General features: G+C 41.0%; 1 protein-coding gene across 4 annotated transcripts in view; it reads right to left on the bottom strand.

Annotated features, from left to right (window-relative positions):
* The window catches only part of LOC139364521 (phosphofurin acidic cluster sorting protein 2), a 103585-nt gene that overhangs the window by 56569 nt on the left and 26999 nt on the right, over positions 1–20017 (bottom strand). For all 4 annotated transcript variants that reach the window (XM_071101313.1, XM_071101311.1, XM_071101310.1 and 1 more), the window contains exon 2: positions 3013–3100. In XM_071101313.1, the coding sequence (XP_070957414.1) occupies positions 3013–3100 (88 nt within the window). The remainder of the gene's footprint in view (positions 1–3012; positions 3101–20017) is intronic.

Raw genomic sequence — 20017 nt, 5'->3', positions numbered from 1 at the left:
AATAGGCCGGCGACGACGACGACGACCGCCGAGCGCCGCCCGAACAGGAAGAGGCACCATCTTCGGCGAGATTCGTGACAGTCCTAAGATAATCGCATGGTTTACTTTCGCCGTAAAGCCTTTTTGAAATCTGACAATGTGGCTGGATTAACAAGAAGTTAAGCTTTATTTTGGTGTATTGCACTTGTGTTTTTATGAAAGTTAAATATTTCTAATAATTTAAATTTGAATTTGGCGCTCTGCCATTTCACCGGATGTTGTCAAATCGATCCCACTAATGGGATTTGATCCATAAGAAGTTTCATGGATTTCTCCTTTGAGTTGTCTCGTTGAAATGTTCTTACTCTTTCAAATGACTGCTCGACTTGTTGACCGCTCGATCCACATAGCAGACATAGTGGGCTAGGTTAGGAATGCTGTGTTGCACGTGTAGCGCTATATTTTATGTGGTGTCATTATGTTATGTACCTATACATTATATAGGTATGCACGTCAGCTTTGACATCGGTTTTGCACATCGGCGTTAAACTAGACATCAGGCCGATGCCGGCATTTTTAGCTAATATCGTCCGAATCTGATATGTTCACCGATATATCGTGCATCCCTACTCCAAATACGTTTTTCCAAATGCTACTCAGCTAACATTACTCCGCACTCCGCTGTAGTGAAAGAGCACTGGGTGGATCTACAGACGATCCTTTCCGGTCCATATGCGAAGCCATAACTGTTGGTGAATTCAAGACAACATGGAAATCTGAAAAAAAACATGCTCCGACTGGGAAAAATATATTTTTTAACAGTCATCCAACTCAGATGAAACTCGGTATCCTACTAGAGCTGAAGATCACCAACATCACGATTTTCCCCAGTCTGAGCTCATTTTGTTTCCAAGTTCCCAGGTGCACTTGTGGCCGTGGCATACCACAGCATGCTTTTTACTAAACAGTATGTGCTAAATAGTACATAGCAAGCCAGAATTCGGACACGGCTAATGACATGCAGAAAAAAATAGGGGGAAAAGCGTATTTTCTTTCTATTACGGTCAGTTAGCGCTTCACTAACTCTCTATGCTGACTGTTTAGTTCTCGTGGGAGGCTAGCTTCACATCCAAATTAATTGACTGTAAATGCAACAGGCTAACAAGACAAGACAACAGCAGCAGTCAGCATCTAAAGTCTAATGAGCAGTCGCACACAGCTGTACTAAAATGGACCAGCAGACAGCTATCAGTGATGAAGCATCACAATACATTCAGTCTTTAGAGATGAAAGGGAGAAGGAAAGTTTGTGAGGAAAATAAAACTCTGTATAAATAAATCTGTATTTGGACATGCATTCCTCTCATGGTGACGCAGCAAACTAAAAAGATGTGCTAGCTACTTCAAGAAATTAATGCAAATTGATACTAGAGCAAGAAGAAAAGACATGTGGCTTCCAAGAGTAGCCCCATGGGTCCTGACAACTAAGTGAGTAGGTAGGTGTCGGCTTCAGACACGTCTGCAACCAAAGCTATTGGCTAGCTCAATGACAATAAAATTAACTAATTTCGGAAGGCGTTCAAAAAACTGAAAGGTCCAAAAACAAGTATGTATTATCGGGTTTTAACATACGGAACAAAACCGCCACAATCTTCTGAGTTCAGTTGCTAGAGATACAGAGTGACCAAGAACAAACATTTTTCACACTCTTTTTCCTCCTGTCAATGGGGAATAAAGAGCAGTCGAGGCCCGTCTTAACTCCTGCGTACGCCGTACCTTTTAGTTATTTTGTGTTGCTGCCCAACATGCTGTCATCAGAGGATCAGATGTGGCCATTTAAGTCCCTTTTCTGACAAGTCGAGCCAGGCGCTAGCTAGCCATCACAATCAACACAGGAAGAAAGGAGTAGACCTGAATGGTGTTATGCTGAAGTACAGAGTTACTTGAGGACAGAGCAGCGGTGGGCAATATTGACTGACACTTCAGGGTCTGATAGGGAACAGCCACCTAAGGTTTTCAGGTCAGGTTTTCTACCACCTGATGAACTGTAATTGTCATGCTGGCAAGCTTAAAATCTCTTGAGGTGGGTCTTCCTTCACAACACCAGTGACCATGTCAAAAATGTTCGGACCTGTTTGGGCCCCTCTTAGATTAAAGTGCAATTTATTTATGTATTGACAAATCAATCCCACCAATGTAGTAAATGTCAGATCTCTGTGTGTATCTGAAAGGTAAGCTTGCCATGTACAGTATACAGAATTATTGCACAGATATTTGATAATCTACCTCTCAACACTCATGAAGTGCATAGTGAAAATGACCAGTGAATTTACCACCAGTAATTAGAGAGAACAGAAAGAACACAGTTCAACCAGACAATGCTCTTTCTCTCAGACTGCACAGTACCCTGAGCAATATGCGAGCCCTGGGCAGTACCGCGGGCCAAAGCGACTACTTTAGAATGCAGAGTGCCCCAAGTAACGGTCAGACATAACTGTAATATTTTTATTTTCTCTCTGTTCCTATCGAACAAGCTGTCACCTTGGTAACCGATTGGGCAGTCCTCAGACTATTGAGCTTAGTGGAAGGAGAGATTCTGGGGAGGTTGTCAGGTGTGAAAGGAAAAGTATATAGCTAAGTCGCACTTCTGCCAAGATGCATGAAATAAAGGATGTAGAAAAGATATGCAGGCTTTAGAAATAGCTTGTAAGGAGGACCACAGAGAAGTGAAAAATATTTCCGATGTTGACCATGAGCTTTTGTTGGCCATTAGCTTTTGTTAGTAATTTCCATATTTGAGTAAATTGACTATTAGGATTGACCTTGATATAGTCCTTTGATTTTGTGTTGTTTATTTCAGAAAATATTATCAGTCAATTGATGCAAGCAGTTGTTACCAAACCATCCCATTACACAAGACTTCAATGGTCAACAGCAATCCAAGTTCCTGTGTTTTTAGGGACACTCCATTTGATACTAATACAATCCGAAGCACATCACTTAAATCGTCATAATCTTCTTAACCTGGACTCACCTGTATTTTGACAGCTATCACCACGGAGCTAAGCTCTCGGTCCAATTCTTTGAGGACAATCAGCTTCTTGAGGGTCAGGCTGCACAATCTGTGGTCAACAGGGGAGACAGGGAAGGGATTTAGTTTAGTTTCATTCATTTAGATCAGTGGTTCCCAAACTGTTTATAGTCCCGTACCCCTTCAAACGTTCAACCTCCACCTGCGTACCCCCTCTAGCACCAGGATCAGCGCACTCTCAAATGTTGTTTTTGCCATCATTGTAAGCCTGCCACACACACACACACACACACACACACACACACACACACACACACACACACACACACACACACACACACACTTATTAAACATAAGAATGAGTGTGAGTTTTTGTCACAACCCAGCCCGTGGGAAGTGACAAAGAGCTCTTATAGGACCAGGGCACAAATAATTATAATCAATAATTTTGCTCTTTATTTTGCCATCTTACATATTAAACCTTATTTGTTCATTAAAAATTGTGATTAACTCACCACAGTTTAATGAGAAGGGTGTGCTTGAAAGGATGTGGACAACTCTGCAATGTTGGGTTGTATTGGAGAGAGTCTCAGTCTTAAATCGTTTCCCACACAGTCTGTGCATGTATTTAGTATTCATGCTAGTGAGGGCCGAGAATCCGCTCTCACATAGGTACGTGGTTGGAATGGGCATCAGTGTCTTAACAGCGCAATTTTCCAAGGCAGGATACTCTGAGCGCAGCCCAATCCAGAAATCTGGCAGTGGCTTCTGATTAAATTACATTTTCACAGAACCGCTTGTTGCAATTTTGATGAGTCCCTCTTGTTCAGATATCGGTAAGTGGACTAGAGGCAGGGCATGAAAGGGATAACGAATCCAGTTGTTTGTGTCATCCATTTCGGGAAAGTACCTGCATAATTGCACACCCAACTTACTCAGGTGATTTGCTAAATCACATTTGACATTGGTTGTCAGCTCGAGTTCATTTGCATACAAAAAACCATACAATGATGGAAAGACCTGTGTGTTGTCCTTGTTAATGCAGACAGTGAAGAGCTCCAACTTCTTAATCATTGCCTCAATTTTGAAGTCGGAAGTTCACATACACTTAGGTTGGAGTCATTAAACTCCTTTTTCAACCACTTCACAAATTTATTGTGAACAAACTATAGTTTTGGCAAGTTGGTTAGGACAAGTTTACAGTAGAGGTCGACCGATTAATCGGAATGGGCAGTATTTTTGGGCGCCGATTTAAAAAATAAAAATAAAAAATATATATATATATATATATATATATATATATATATATATATATATATATATATATATACATACATACAGTGGGGCAAAAAATATATATATACAGTGGGGCAAAAAAGTATTTAGTCAGCCACCAATTGTGCAAGTTCTCCCACTTAAAAAGATGAGAGAGGCCTGTAATTTTCATCATAGTTACACTTCAAAATCAGGAAAAAAAATCCAGAAAATCCCATTGTAGGATTTTTTATGATTTTATTTGCATATTTTGGTGGAAAATAAGTATTTGGTCACCTACAAACGAGCAATATTTCTGGCTCTCACAGACCTGTAACTTCTTCTTTAAGAGGCTCCTCTGTCCTCCACTCGTTACCTGTATTAATGGCACCAGTTTGAACTTGTTATCAGTATAAAATACACCTGTCCACAACCTCAAACAGTCACACTCCAAACTCCACTATGGCCAAGACCAAAGAGCTGTCAAAGGACACCAGAAACAAAATTGTAGACCTGCACCAGGCTGGGAAGACTGAATCTGCAATAGGTAAGCAACTTGGTTTGAATAAATTAACTGTGGGAACAATTATTAGGAAATGGAAGACATACAAGACCACTGATAATCTCCCTCGATCTGGGGCTCCACGCAAGATCTCACCCCGTGGGGTCAAAGTGAACACAAGAACGGTGAGCAAAAATCCCAGAACCACACGGGGGGACATAGTGAATGACCTGCAGAGAGCTGGGACCAAAGTAACAAAGCCTACAATCAGCAAGGGCATTGAAGATGAAACGTGGCTGGGTCTTTCAGCATGACAATGATCCCAAACACACCGCCAGGGCAACGAAGGAGTGGCTTCGTAAGAAGCATTTCAAGGTCCTGGAGTGGCCTAGCCAGTCTCCAGATCTCAACCCCATAGAAAATCTTTGGAGGGGGTTGAAAGACCTTCCTCTCTCTCGTTGCACTCCACAAGGAGACTGCCTGTTACGCGAATGCAGTAAGCCAAGGTAAGTTGCTAGCTAGCATTAAACTTATCTTATAAAAAACAATCAATCATAATCACTAGTTAACTACACATGGTTGATGATATTACTAGATATTATCTAGCGTGTCCTGCGTTGCATATAATCTGACTGAGCATACAAGTATCTAAGTAACTGACTGAGCGGTGGTAGGCAGAAGCAGGCGTGTAAACATTAATTCAAACAGCACTTCCGTGCGTTTTGCTAGCAGCTCTTCGTTGTGCGTCAAGCATTGCGCTGTTTATGACTTCAAGCCCATCAACTCCCGAGATGAGGCTGGTGTAACCGAAGTGAAATGGCTAGCTAGTTAGCGCGCGCTAATAGCGTTTCAAACGTCACTCGCTCTGAGCCTTCTAGTAGTTGTTCCCCTTGCTCTGCATGGGTAATGCTGCTTCGATGGTGGCTGTTTTCGTTGTGTTGCTGGTTTGAGCCCAGGAAGGGACGAGGAGAGGGATGGAAGCTATACGGTTACACTGGCAATACTAAAGTGCCTATAAGAACATCCAATAGTCAAAGGTTAATGAAAGACAAATGGTATAGAGGGAAATAGTCCTATAATTCCTATAATAACTACAACCTAAAACTTCTTACCTGGGAATATTGAAGACTCATGTTAAAAGGAACCACCAGCTTTCATATGTTCTCATGTTCTAAGCAAGGAACTGAAACGTTAGCTTTCTTACATAGCACATATTGCACTTTTACTTTCTTCTCCAACACTTTGTTTTTGCATTATTTAAACCAAATTGAACATGTTTCATTATTTACTTGAGGCTGAATTGAATTAGGCTGAATTGAATTGAATTAAAATAAGTGTTCATTCAGTATTGTTGTAATTGTCATTATTACAAATAAATAAATAAAAATGAAAGGCCATTAGGCAATGAAGAAGCCACTGTTCCAAAACCACCATAAAAAAGCCTGACTACGGTTTGCAACTGCACATGGGGACAAAGATCGCACTTTTTGGAGAAATGTCCTCTGGTCTGATGAAACAAAAATAGAACTGTTTGGCCATAATGACCATCGTTATGTTTGGAGGAAAAAGGGGGAGGTTTGCAAACCGAAGAACACCATCCCAACCATGAACCATGGGGATGGCAGTATCATGTTCTGGGGATGCTTTGCTGCAGGAGGGACTGGTGCACTTCACAAAATAGATGGCATCATGAGGAAAATTATGTGGATATATTGAAGCAACATCTCAAGATATCAGTCAGGAAGTTAAATCTTGGTCGCAAATGGGTCTTCCAAATGGACAATGACCCCAAGCATACTTCCAAAGTTGTGGCAAAATGGCTTAAAGACAACAAAGTCAAGGTATTGGAGTGGCCACCACTCCATTATTAAAAATGTGTGGGCAGAACTGAAAAAGCGTGTGCGAGCAAGGAGGCCTTACAAACCTGACTCTGTTACACCAGCTCTGTCAGGAGGAATGGGCCAAAATTCACCCAACTTATTGTGGGAAGCTTGTGGAAGGCTACCCAAACGTTTGACCCAAGTTAAACAATTTAAAGGCAATGCTACCAAATACTAATTGAGTGTATAAACTTCTGACCCACTGGGAATATGATGAAAGAAACAAAGCTGAAATAAATGATCTACTATTATTCTGACATTTCACATTCTTAAAATAAAGTGGAGATCCTATCTGACCTAAGACAGGGCATTTTTACTATGATTAAATATCAGGAATTGTGAAAAACTGAGTTTAAATGTATTTGGCTAAGGTGTATGTAAACTTCCGACTTCAACTGTATGTGAGAGTGGATTCTCGGTCCTCAGTAGCTTAAATACAGGCACAGACTGTGTGGAAAATGATTCAAAACTGAGACTCTCTCCAATATAACCCAACATTGTAGAGTTGTGTGCATCCTTTCAAGCACACCCTTCTCATTAATCTGTGGTGAGTTATTCACAATTTTCCATGAACAAATAAGGTTTTAATATGGTGAAATAAAGAGCAAACTTATGGATTATAATTATTTGTGCCCTGGTCCTATAAGAGCTCTTTGTCACTTCCCACAAGGAGGGTTCTAACACACTCACACTCATGTGTAATAAATGTATAGTGTGTGTGTTGCAGGCTTACAATGATAGCAAAAAAACAACATTTGAGAGTGCACTGACCCTGGTACTAGAGGGGGAGCTGTAGGTTGAATGTTTAACTTCTTGAGCATACTTGACACGCAGACGTCCCAAGTATGCCCCTGGAAATGCAAATGCGCTACGCTAAATGCTAAATGTACTCGTTACAACTCAATCTTTGATCAAAATTCACAAGCAGGGTATTGAATTAAAGCTACACTCGTTGTGAACCTAGCCAGCAAGTCAGATTTTTAAAATGCTTTTCGGCGAAAGCATGAGAAGCTATTATCTGATAGCATGCACCCCCCAAAATGCCAGCACGACACGTAAACAACAGATTTTGCGGTAGCCGGCGCTACCCAAAACGCAGAAATAAAATATAAAACATTCATTACCTTTGACGAGCTTCTTTCTTGGCACTCCTATATGCCCCATAAACATCACTATTGGGTCTTTTTTTTGTTTAAATCGGTCCATATATACCCAAAATAGCTTTGTATGGAAGCTGTGTCATTCAGAAAAAATCATCGTTTTTAAACGCTGCGTAATTTTTTTAAATTAAAAAAGTCGACGATAAACTTTCACAAAACACTTCGAAATCCTTTTGTAATCCAACTTTAGGTATTAGTAAACGTTTATAATCTATCAAAATGATTACAGGGCGATGTCTTTTCAATAGGTCTTCACTTGCAAAAACAATGGCTTCTAATATCTCCCTCAACTGCATCCGGGTGAAGACTGGGAAACTGGAGGTCAGATAGAAGGATTTTCCAACAATTAATTCAATTGAAAATTAGGACAATGGCGCCATCGTGCGGAATTTGTATGAATTTCAGGCAGATCGCCATTAAATTCTGTTCTCTTTTAATAACTGGTGGAAGTGACTTATGGAAATTATTTTTAGCTTTCAGAGAGCAGTTTTTCTTGCGTTTTTCAATGAAACACACGATCTGTTATAGTCACAGCCGTGATTTAACCAGTTTTATAAACTTCAGAGTGTTTTCTATCCACACATACTAATCATATGCATATACTATATTCCTGGCATGAGTAGCAGGACGCTGAAAAGTTGCGCGATTTTTAACAGAATTTTCGAAAAAGGAAGGGGTAGAAGTAAGAGGTTTTAAAGAACCACTGATTTGAAAACCATGCTCTAGAGGACAGAATTTGGAAAAAAAAGTCCAAAAGTAAACTAATAAAAAACCCGCAAAGGACTGATTTCTCCCAGTTAAAAAAAAGAAAAGGTTTTCGATCTCATAATCCCACTTTTTTAATAGAAAAACAACAACATTGGATGTTCTAAGTCCACAACAACGCTTAAACCGCATCAGTGGACCCCCCAAAAACAGAGAAATTTGATTTGCTTGGTGTAGTTACCATTTAAATCACGTGTGCACCAGCCAGACTGTTTCTGTCGCCATAGGAGGTGTGTGAGTTTCACGTTTGGGGAAGATGCACCATAAAAATGCACCTTTATAATAAAGCATTCCATGTATCATCATGTAAGATAGCCTACTATTCCGAATGTGATGAGTAGATTGGTTAGTCATCATTTAGCCCTTTAATATAACTCAATCACTGTTCGCAAAAAGTACTGTTCAAATGCAGTGGCGTAAAGTTGGCCTACAGTAGGCTATATCAAATACATTTCTTGGCCTTTTATAAACATTTTATGCAATTCTACTTCACTTTATATGACTCGAGACATTAGTGGAATCTTGTTTAATATGACAAAAATTACAGGGTAGCCTACTCTGCTGACACTGACAAAAATATAAATAAAAATGACGTTGTCTGATCCATATAATCACCCTATGAAAAAGGGAGAAAAAATATGACATCGATTTAACCTGGAGGAGGAAATGATTGTCCAAAAACGAACTTTCAACGGGCACAACAATGATAAAGAGTGAATATGCTCTCCACTGGTGCCAATAAAATAGGCAACACTGTTCAAACAATTAAGTTGAGAATTTTGATAACTATAAAACACCAGATTAGAGTCTTTTCATTGTCTTCTCTTCACAGCAATATAACTTACAGTTCTCTGCTGCCAATGACAGAAACTAACTGCAAAAATGACTGAAGCTGGAGACTCATATCTCCCTCACTAACTTTCAGCATCAGCTGTCAGAGCAGCTCACAGATCATTGCACCTGTACATAGCCTATCTGTAAATAGCCCGTCCAACTACCTCATCCCCATATTGTTATTTATCTTTTTGCTCCTTTGCACACCAGTATTTCTACTTGCACATTCATCTTCTGCACATCTATCACTCCAGTGTTTTATTGCTAAATTGTGATTACTTTGCCACTACTTATTGCCTTACCTCCTGAATCTTACCTCATTTGCACACACTGTATATAGATTTTTTCGATTGTGTTATTGACTGTACGTTTGTTTATTCCATGTGTAACTCTGTGTTGTTGTTTGTGTCGAACTGCTTTGCTTTATCTTGGCCAGGTTGCAGTTGTAAATGAGAACTTGTTCTCAACCGGCCTACCTGGTTAAATAAATGTGAAAAAAACAAAAAAAACATCTGCTTCCAAACTATGATGAAATATTGCGATATGCCTGGCTGGGCCTCTACTTTTCAACTCAACAATCTATGTGGTATTTGCATAGACATTAAAACCAGGATATTTGTCACATGCACTGCTCAAATTGCGGGCTATTCCAACTGTAGGAAATGCAATTTAAACAGTCCACAGCTTTATTTTTTTTAAGAAGCCAATGATCATCTGTGGCCAAATCATGCTTTTTGATCTAGTAGCACATTTTGAATTGTTTTTGTATAGACAGGAGGGGCTAATTAGGCTATATAGTTTTGGCAATTTAATTCAATTTACTTTAGGGGACACGGTGCCTATGTCTGTAGCACACTTATGAAAGAGTTTTCAAAACAATTGGCCACTGGACTGAAGCAAATAATCACGATCCTGCCAGGTAGTAATGGCTACCTTGTAGTTACCTTTATATTGCATTTCCATCTATGCTAAGACGGTTAGGCTATCATTAGTGGCTACACAGTGGTAGACATAGGCCCATACGCGCACTGCACACACACAGACATGGGTTTTCCCATGCTGTTGTTTCCTCTTCGGAAAGAAGGAACGTTTTTGATAAATTGCACATTACTGTTTGAATAAATCATGATAATCAAAAATAAAAAAGCAAATTGTGAGCCGAAAACTAACGTGGCCAGGTCCATTTTTTGCCCTGGCACCCTTGCAAACAATTAAAAATGTGTGTCGCACTGCCAAGTCAAACAGTCGCGAATGCAGTATCAGTATCGAACACTGTATTGAGACCTAATTAGTTCTCCGTCATTAATCTAACAGCTCAAGGAGAGGACATGCTCTTGGATCGTTGGCTTACATAGGCTTATTACAATGTAATACTGTTCGTTAATGAAGGGTTATGAATCCATATTTAGAATTTACAAATGATAAGAAATGCCTATAATGCGTAGGATTTTGAATGTTTTATATTGCTAATAAATCTTTTCAGGCTTTATTAAAAGTGGGTACTGGCTTAACTTGCGTGAACATTACTCATCCAATAGACTTAGGCGCTCGTGCCTGATTGTTGATTATTGGATAAAAAGCCCTATCCATGAGGAAATAAAAAAATACATTGTTGGCGAGTCTAGCAACATTAAGACGACCCCAAAAAACTGAACCTCAAATGTATGAAAACAAGGTAGCAAATAAAATAACAAATCTGCACACATGCTCCGAAGAGAGATTTGAAAACACAATAGGTCTTCATCAGGAGACCATGAAACGCAGGCAGAACATGAAAACATGAAGTAGGAAACAAAACAGATATGGTCAGTTCAGACCTGAATAGGAGTGCTGCTGTGAGCTTCATTCAAATCTCACAGTGGCCCTGAGCTCTTCCTTTTCTCCTCAGACTGTAACTGTGCCCCAAATGGCACACTATTCTCTAAAGTGCACCATGGGCCCTGGTCAAAAGTAGTGCACTAAATAGGAAATAAGGTGCCATTTGGGATGTAACCTTTATCGAAGTACTGCATTGCCAGAGTATGAGTCATACAGGAAGCTAGAGACAGCTCCTATTCTTCCATTCTAGTGCATTTGGAGGAGAAAGTAGAGCTCGGGTTGAATGAATGTGTTTTCTCTCCCCTTTTCACTCTCACACTCTCTGTGATGGGGTGGCAACCTTGGTCAGCAGTAGAAAAACATTCACTTTCCAAATCCCCATGACTATAGACCCTTACTCCAACACATATACATGCACAAAAACAATACAATGGAAATGCAAGCACTTTCAACAGACTTATACTAAAAAAACACACATCCTCGGACCCACACATAGCCACCCCCCCCACCACACACACACACACACACACACACACACACACACACACACACACACACACACACACACACACACACACACACACACACGAGGGGAAGTTGGGGTCACAGTCTGCCTTTTGAGAATTCTGACTTGTCTGGAGTCAGGCAAACACAAACAGGCCATTTCCACATCCAGTACTGACAGCGCACGCACATGCACACACACAGACCATACAAACACAAATACACAAATGCACCGAAAGAGATGCACACAAACACACTTGGACACAAAAGGGGCTGGAATGTTCAGACGCAGAGATGGAAAAGACTCTGCGCTAACTCAGCACAAAGCCAGACCACCTGATTGAACGCATTCTGTACCGGCCATTCATCGGAAGGACAGAGGGCAGAGAGAGAGAGAGGCAGAGAGAGCGAGAGGCATAGAGAGAGAGAGACAGGAGGGGTGGATGGACAGAGAGATGAAAAGAGAGGGTTGGGGGGGATGACTGGACATTCCAACACAGAGATTCAGTATATTTACAGGAAATACTCACTCACTGCAGTATACTAAAACTAGCACAGTACCATAGAGGCACAGAATAAGTTAAGAGGAATGGAGGAACATAGTCAAGAAAGATCAAGTGCAATATATTATAAAATAAAGCGAACTGGATGGAATATGGGGAAAAATTCATCAAATAGAAATGCTACCAAAATAATTTGCGATGATTCACTAAACAATATTTTGAAACAGGAAGCAAAGTACTTCAAATAAATAAAAAATAAATTTAAAAAAGTGCAGTAGAGCAATGCTTATGTTGAAAGCTTCAAAGCTGATCTGCTAAAATGGCATGATTTTTGCTGGGGATATTGTACGATCAAAATATTTCTTGTTGGATAATACACACAGGGAACACACTTAATGTGTTGTGAAAAGTGTTATGAAATGTAATGTAATATTTTAATCTGCATTTTAATCTCTGTAAAAAATGAAGAGACCACTGCAAAATGATCAGATTCTCTGGTTGTACTATTTATGTACTATTTAGAGGCATATGTAAACTACTGAACATTTCTCCCAAATTCCAAATCAAAATACTGTCATTTAGAGCATTTATTTGCAGAAAATGACAACTGGTCAAAATAACAAAAAATATGGTGTGTTGTCAGACCTCAAATAATGCAAAGAAAATAAGTTAATATTAATTTTTAAACACAATACTAATGGTTTAACATGGGAAGAGTTCAGAAATCCATATTTGGTGGAATAACCCTGATTGTCAATCACAGCATTCGTGCGTCTTGAAAGCTCCTCCACCAAATTTCACAGTGGGTGCGAGACACTGTGGCTTGTAGGCCTCTCCAGGTCTCGCACCCACTGTGAAATTTGGTGGAGGATCGGTGATGATTTGGGGGTGCATCAGCAAGGCTGGGATCAAGCCACGTACAAAACTGGCTTCCTTCTGCTCTGACAATGTTCCCCAACTCTGAGGATTGGTTTTTGAAGCAGGACAATGCACCATGCCACATAGCCAGGTCAGTCAAGGTGTGGATGGAGGACCACCAGATCAAGACCCTGTCATGACCAGCCCAATCTCCAGACCTGAACCCCATTGAAAGCCATCAAACAAAGCAGAGCTGCTTGAATTTCAGCGCCAGGAGTGGCATAAAGTCACCCAACATCAATGTGAAAGACTGGTCAAATAAAATGCTATTTTATTGGTCACATACACAAGGTAAGCAGATGTTAATGTGAGTGTAGCAAAATGCTTGTACTTCTAGTTCCGACAGGGCAGTAATATCTAACAAGTAATCTAACAATTTCACAACAACTATCTTATACACACAGGTGTAAGGGAATGAATAAGAATATGTACATATAAATATATGGATGAGCGATGGCTGTGCGGCTTAGGCAAGATGCAGTAGTTGGTATAGAGTACAGTATATACATATGAGATGAGTAACATAGGGTATGTAATCATTATATAAAAGTGGTATTGTTTAAAGTGACTAGTGATACATTTATTACATCCAATTATTAATTATTAAAGTGGCTAAAGATTTGAGTCAGTATTTTGGCAGCAGCCACTCAATGTTAGTGATGGTTGTTTAACAGTCTGATGGCCTTGAGATAGAAGCTGTTTTTCAGTCTCTCGGTCCCAGGTTTGATGAACCTGTACTGACATCGCCTTCTGGATGATAGCGGGGTGAACAGGCAGTGGCTCGGGTGGTTGTTGTCCTTGATGATCTTTTTGGCCTTCCTGTGATATCGGGTGGTGTAGGTGTCCTGGAGGGCAGGTAGTTTGCCCCTGGTGATGCGTTGTGCAGACCTCACTACCCTCTGGAGAGGCTTCCGGTTGTGGGTGGAGCAGTTTCCGCACCAGGCGGTGATACAGCCCAACAAGATGCTCTTGATTGTGCATCTGTAAATGTTTGTGAGTGTTTTCGGTGACAAGCAACATTTCTTCAGCCTCCTGAGATTGAAGAGGTACTGTTGCGCCTTCTTCACCACGCTGCCTGTGTGGGTGGACCATTTCAGTTTGTCTGTGACGTGTACGCCGAGGAACTTCAAACTTTCCATTTTCACCACTACTGTCTCAACGATGTGGATAGGGGGGTGCTCCCTCTGCTGTTTCCTGAAGTCCACAATCATCTCCTTTGTTTTGTTGACGTTGAGTGTGAGGTTATTTTCCTGACACCACACTCCGAGGGCCCTCACCTCCTCCCTGAAGGCCGTCTTGTCGTCGTTAGTAACCAAGCCTACTACTGCAGTGTCGTCTGCAAACTTGATAATTGAGTCTGAGGCGTGCATGGCCACGCAGTCATGGGTGAACAGGGAGTACAGGAGAGGGCTGAGAACGCACCCTTGTGTGGCCCCAGTCTTGAGGATCAGAGGGGTGGAGATGTTATTCCCTACCTTCAGAGACCCAGGGTCTCGAGCTTAATGACGAGTTTGGAAGGTACTATGGTGTTAAATGCTGAGCTGTAGTCAATGAACAGCATTCTTACATATGTATTCCTCTTGTCCAGATGGGCTGGGGCAGTGGAGAGCATGCCAAGACGCATGAAAGCTGTGATTGAAAATCAGGGTTATTCCACCAAATACTGATTTCTGAACAATTCCTAAGTTACAACATGAGTATTGTGTTGTTTAAAAGTGAATATGAACTTATTTTCTTTGCAATATTTGAGGTCTGACAACACCCCATCTTTTTTGTTATTTTGACCAGTTGTCATTTTCTGCAAATAAATGCTCTAAATGACAATATTTTGATTTGAAATTTGAGAGAAATGTCATCAGTAGTTTATAGAATAAAACAACAATGTTCATTTTACCCAAAACACATACCTCTAAATAGTCAAACCAGAGAAGCGGATCATTTTGCAGTGGTCTCTTCATTCTTTCCAGAGCTGTATCTCTGCCTTAACATTTCTGGACCCCAGGAAGAGTAGCTGCTGCCTTGGGAGGATGAGGATATTTAATAAAAGTCTCTTTTGTTATGGTTTCTCTTCTGCAAACACTTTGACTTCAGCAGTAGCACCATACAAGACTAGAAGTAGTCCATGCTTCATCCTATATATCCAACAACCAACCTTGGGCAACACTTTTGCATTACTTACGGGTTAGTAAATACACTGTAACAACTTTAACTTTATCGATTTTAAAGTGTGTCCCAATTTGGATATAGCAAATGCCGTTATGTCAAATACTTCTTTGGGCAAACGGCCATTAATCTGCAGACTATAACATGGACTACTAGTCTTCAATACATCCCCCGGTGTTAGTAATGATGAACTGTATCGAGAAGCGTTTTATTCAAACCCATTTTCTCAGAACACCATTAGGCACAATGCCTGACAGTGCCCAAAGACAAACAAGGGTGGGTGTAACGGTAAACTGCACTTCAGACGAATTGTGTTTCATTAGCATGACAGGAAGAGCATGTGCTCCTAAACTTCAATTCCCTGGAGACGAGGGGAAACGCGTTGAGGTAAAATGACGGATTATGCGTAACCGTTAAGCAATCAGCTACAGGGAACACGTTGCATCTGTCAAAAGAATGATTCATGCACTTGGGACAATTAACATGGCAGCTGGTGGAGCACTACAATAGGCTTGGGCGGTATCCAGATTGTCATACTGACCTTGTGACACATTTGGTAATACTGACACTGAACATAAGGGAAGCTATTTTCAAGCTAAATGCTAACAAGCACATTGCGAACATTTTATATAGTCTCTGACTGAAAACATTTCAGGACAGACATCTCAGCTAATAAAGTTATACATAACTCAAAAACGCTACTCACAGATGGCTGAACACACAAAACTATATATTAGACAGCAAGACTCTTGATCCAAGGACAACAACCTCTCCCTCAACGTGATCAAGACAAAGGAGATGATTGTGGACTACAGGAAAAGGAGGGCCGAGCCACGCCCCCATTCTCATCGACGGGGCTGCAGTGGAGCAGGTTGAGGGCTTCAAGTTCCTTGGCGTCCACATCCCCAACAAACTCAGATGGTCCAAGCACACCAGACAGTCGTGAAGAGGGCACGACAAAACCTATTCCCCCTCAGTAGATTGAAAAATATTTGGCATGGGGTCCTCAGATACTCAAAGGGCCAAGCTTCCTGCCATCCAGGACCTCTATACCAGGCGGTGTCAGAGGAAGGCCCTAAAATTGTCAGACTTTAGCCACCCTAGTCATAGACTGCTCTCTCTGCTACCGCACAGCAAGTGGTACCGGAGTCTAGTTCCAAGAGGCTTCTAAACAGCTTCTACCCCCAAGCCATAAAACTCCTGAACATCAATGGCTTCCCAGACTATTTGTGTGGCCACAAAACTTGTGAGGACTGAGATTGAGGCCAATGCTGACCCCACATCAGTAATTTGTAGCCCTTTCCTGCAGTCAAATGACCTAGTGGCCTCATGGGTGGAATGTTATTAATATTAGCGAGAGGTGATCCCACATGATAATTTATTGGCAGAACTACTAATAATGGTTAACATCAGTTATTAAAAGGTAGAAGGTTGTGGCATCAGGACAGAAAGAAGGCCAGACATTAGGGCTTATCCCGGGTATTGATAGTGTCTCTGTCCCCGGTGAAAAGTTTGTGGGTTAATGGGAAAACTAAAAGCTGTACTTAATTACTGTGTGTGTGTGTGTGTGTGTGTGTGTGTGTGTGTGTATGTGTGTCATATGTGGGTGAGAGGAATAATAGATTGAGAAACACTGCTGTATTGAACCTTTTCCGTCTGAAGTGTACCGCAAGGTTCTGTATCGACCCATTTTAGTTCTGCATTATACTGCACTGTAGTCTCATCTACCCTTTCTTATTCTATTATGTTGTACTCTCACCTTATCTTAACAGTAACAACACATTATCTAGGCTTCCTCTTTGGAAAACGTCAATGCAATTACAGCTAAAATTAAAGAGAATGTAAATGCAGCAGGCTTGAATTCAGCCCTTATGTCTCTGTGCAGTCACACTAATGAAAAACACCCCTGACCCTTGAAAGCTCCGCGATGCTCTTGGACTAACCGAGCCGTGTGTGACATTGAAGGACCGTGGCAGAATTGCTCCTCACTACTGTATTCCCCCAAGTCGCACCACAGATTTATAGAAAAGAGAAAGGGCATTCAGAGCAGTCGGAACACAAGGTACTGGTTGAAGTGATCTGTCACCCACGTGCACACACACATATCCATGCTAGCTCTATGAAATAGAACACGCACACACAGTCTCTTTGTGACCCATTCATACATTTTGCCCATGTCTAGAGGGGGGTGCGGGGATGTCAAGAGGACATTTCTGCAATCCTCTCATAGGTTTGACCTGAAATCGTAGCTACCAAAATATTCTAGAATTTATTTCTGCCTTTGATCTTGACCCAATATATTGTCTGTAAAGTTGCTAATCTCTCTGTAAGGGCCTTGACACAAAGAGAGAAGCAGGTTGCCTCCTGACCGAGTTGTTCAGGGCTTTAAGAAGATTAACTACGATTGGTCTAGCTCGTCCCATTTGAGCACCAAAACAGGGACACAAAACACACGGCTCCTAATCTCCCGCCTCCAGCCAGGAAGAGAATTGGACGTTGAATTGGTAGAATTCTACTTTTGGATGTCGGTGAAATCTGCGGCTAAGGTTGTGTTATTGTTCTGCCTTTATATTATGTTGTCGCTGTAATCAACCTACCCTGTGAGTGACAATTACCTCAGTGTTTCCCAAGCCTTTACCATTGATCCCCTCCCACTTGCTGTGATTTCAAGTGGTTACATTTGAATATTTCAAAGTGGGAAGCCGTCTAAGACGATCGGCTATAGTATGTCAATAGATTGACTACCTCCGATGACGCAGCATACAACTAATTAGGATTTTGCACCATATCCATTTGGATTACAAACTAGTTTTGTGTGTACAGTACCAGCAAAAGTTTGGTACTCTGCATCTCACAAAGACACGGCGGTTGGAACCAAAAATCTAACATTTGGACTCATCAGACCAAAAGGACAGATTTCCACCTGTCTAATGTCCATTGCTCGTGTTTCTTAGCCCAAGCAAGTCTATTCTTATTGGTGGCCTTTAGTAGAGGTTTCTTTGCAGCAATTCAACCATGAAGGCCTGGTTCACGCAGGTCTCTTCTGAACAGTTGATGTTGAGATGTGTCTGTTACTTGAACCTGAATTTATTTGGGCTGCAGTTTCTGAGGCTGGTAACTCCAATGAACTTGTCCTCTGCAGCAGAGGTAACTATGAGGTCTTCCTTTCCTGTGGGGGTCCTCATGAGAGCCAGTTTCTTCATAGCGCTTGATGGTTTTTGCAACTGTACTTAACTTTCAAAGTTCTTGAAATGTTCCATATTGACTGACCTTCATGTCTTAAAGTAATGATGGACTGTCATTTCTCTTTGCTTATTTGAGCTGTTCTTGCCATAATATTGACTTGGTCTTTACCAAATAGGGCTATCTTCTGTATACCACCCCTACCTTGACACAACACAACTGATTGGCTGAAACACATTAAGAAGAAATTCCACAAATTAACAAGGCACACTTGTTAATTGAAATGAATTCCAGGTGACTAACTCATGAAGCTGGTTGAGAGAATGGCAAGTGTGTGCAAAGCTGTCATCAAGGCAAAGGGTGGCTACTTTGAAGAATCTCAAATATTTTTTGATTTAACATTTTTTTGGTTACTACATGATTCCATGTATGTTATTTACTAGTTTTGATGTCTTCACTATTATTCTACAATGTAGAAAATAGTAAAAATAAAGAAAAACCCTTTAATGAGTAGGTGTGTCCAAACTTTTGACTGGTCCTGTATACTCTCTCTCTATCTCTGCTGTGCCCTACATTATGCCCACAGCCTCGGGGGTTGCGTAATCCCGTGGTCGTGACACACAGGCATGGCACAATATCAACAGTCCTCAGCTTGTGACATTTACAGGGGGTGGCCATGACTCTTCAGGCTTTACAGGCTACTGTACTACTCAAATCCTTCCAAAGCAAGTCCAAACATGCTAGCTCTGACATATTAAAAGCAGTGATGGCTTCATCACCTTTATTGTTCTGGTTCGGTTGAATGACAGTGTTGCTTGCACTTTACTATTGCAGTAATATGATGCAATTGCTTGTTACTTACAAATGAGTCAACATAGTGAAAATGGGTAATCTAACCAAATGTTTAATATAAGCCTCGTTCTGTTGTGAATGGGATGGCTATTTGCTTTGACTAACACTGTGGGAATGAGCAGCCTGCCTATTTCTGTTGGAACCGAGCAATCAACAGGAAATGCCTGCGCCGAGTGCCAAGAAAAGGTGGGAACACTATCTTCCTTATTGAGACATACAGAACAATAGCTGGGAGAGATATTACTGCCAACAATTGTTTTTACTACTAAACCTACAACATTACTTTAAAAAATATATACATTTAACTAGGCAAGTCAGTTAAGAACAAATTCTTATTTACAGTGACGGCCTAGGAACAGTAGGTTAACTGCCTTGTTCAGGGGTAGAACGGCAGATTTTTACCTTGTCCGCTCGGGGATTCGATCCAGCAACCTTAAGGTTACTGGACCAATGCTCTTCCACTAGGCTACCTGCCTCCCCATACTTGCTGCTGGCCACAAGAAAGTCTTGACAATATAGTTTCTATGGGCTATTTATTCAAGGGATACTTGAGCTATACTTAACAGCTAAACCACAGGCATTACTGCAATAAAAAAAACTGGTTATCCGCTAAGGCTACTAGCCTAGCTTTGCACATGAGAACAACAGTCGTTAACAACAGAACCAATCAAT

Source organism: Oncorhynchus clarkii, chromosome 13 (assembly GCF_045791955.1).
Source record: "Oncorhynchus clarkii lewisi isolate Uvic-CL-2024 chromosome 13, UVic_Ocla_1.0, whole genome shotgun sequence".
NCBI classification, from domain to species: domain Eukaryota; kingdom Metazoa; phylum Chordata; class Actinopteri; order Salmoniformes; family Salmonidae; genus Oncorhynchus; species Oncorhynchus clarkii.
The sequence above is the reverse complement of the archived record's forward strand: the minus strand, read 5'-3'. Positions and strand labels throughout refer to the sequence as shown.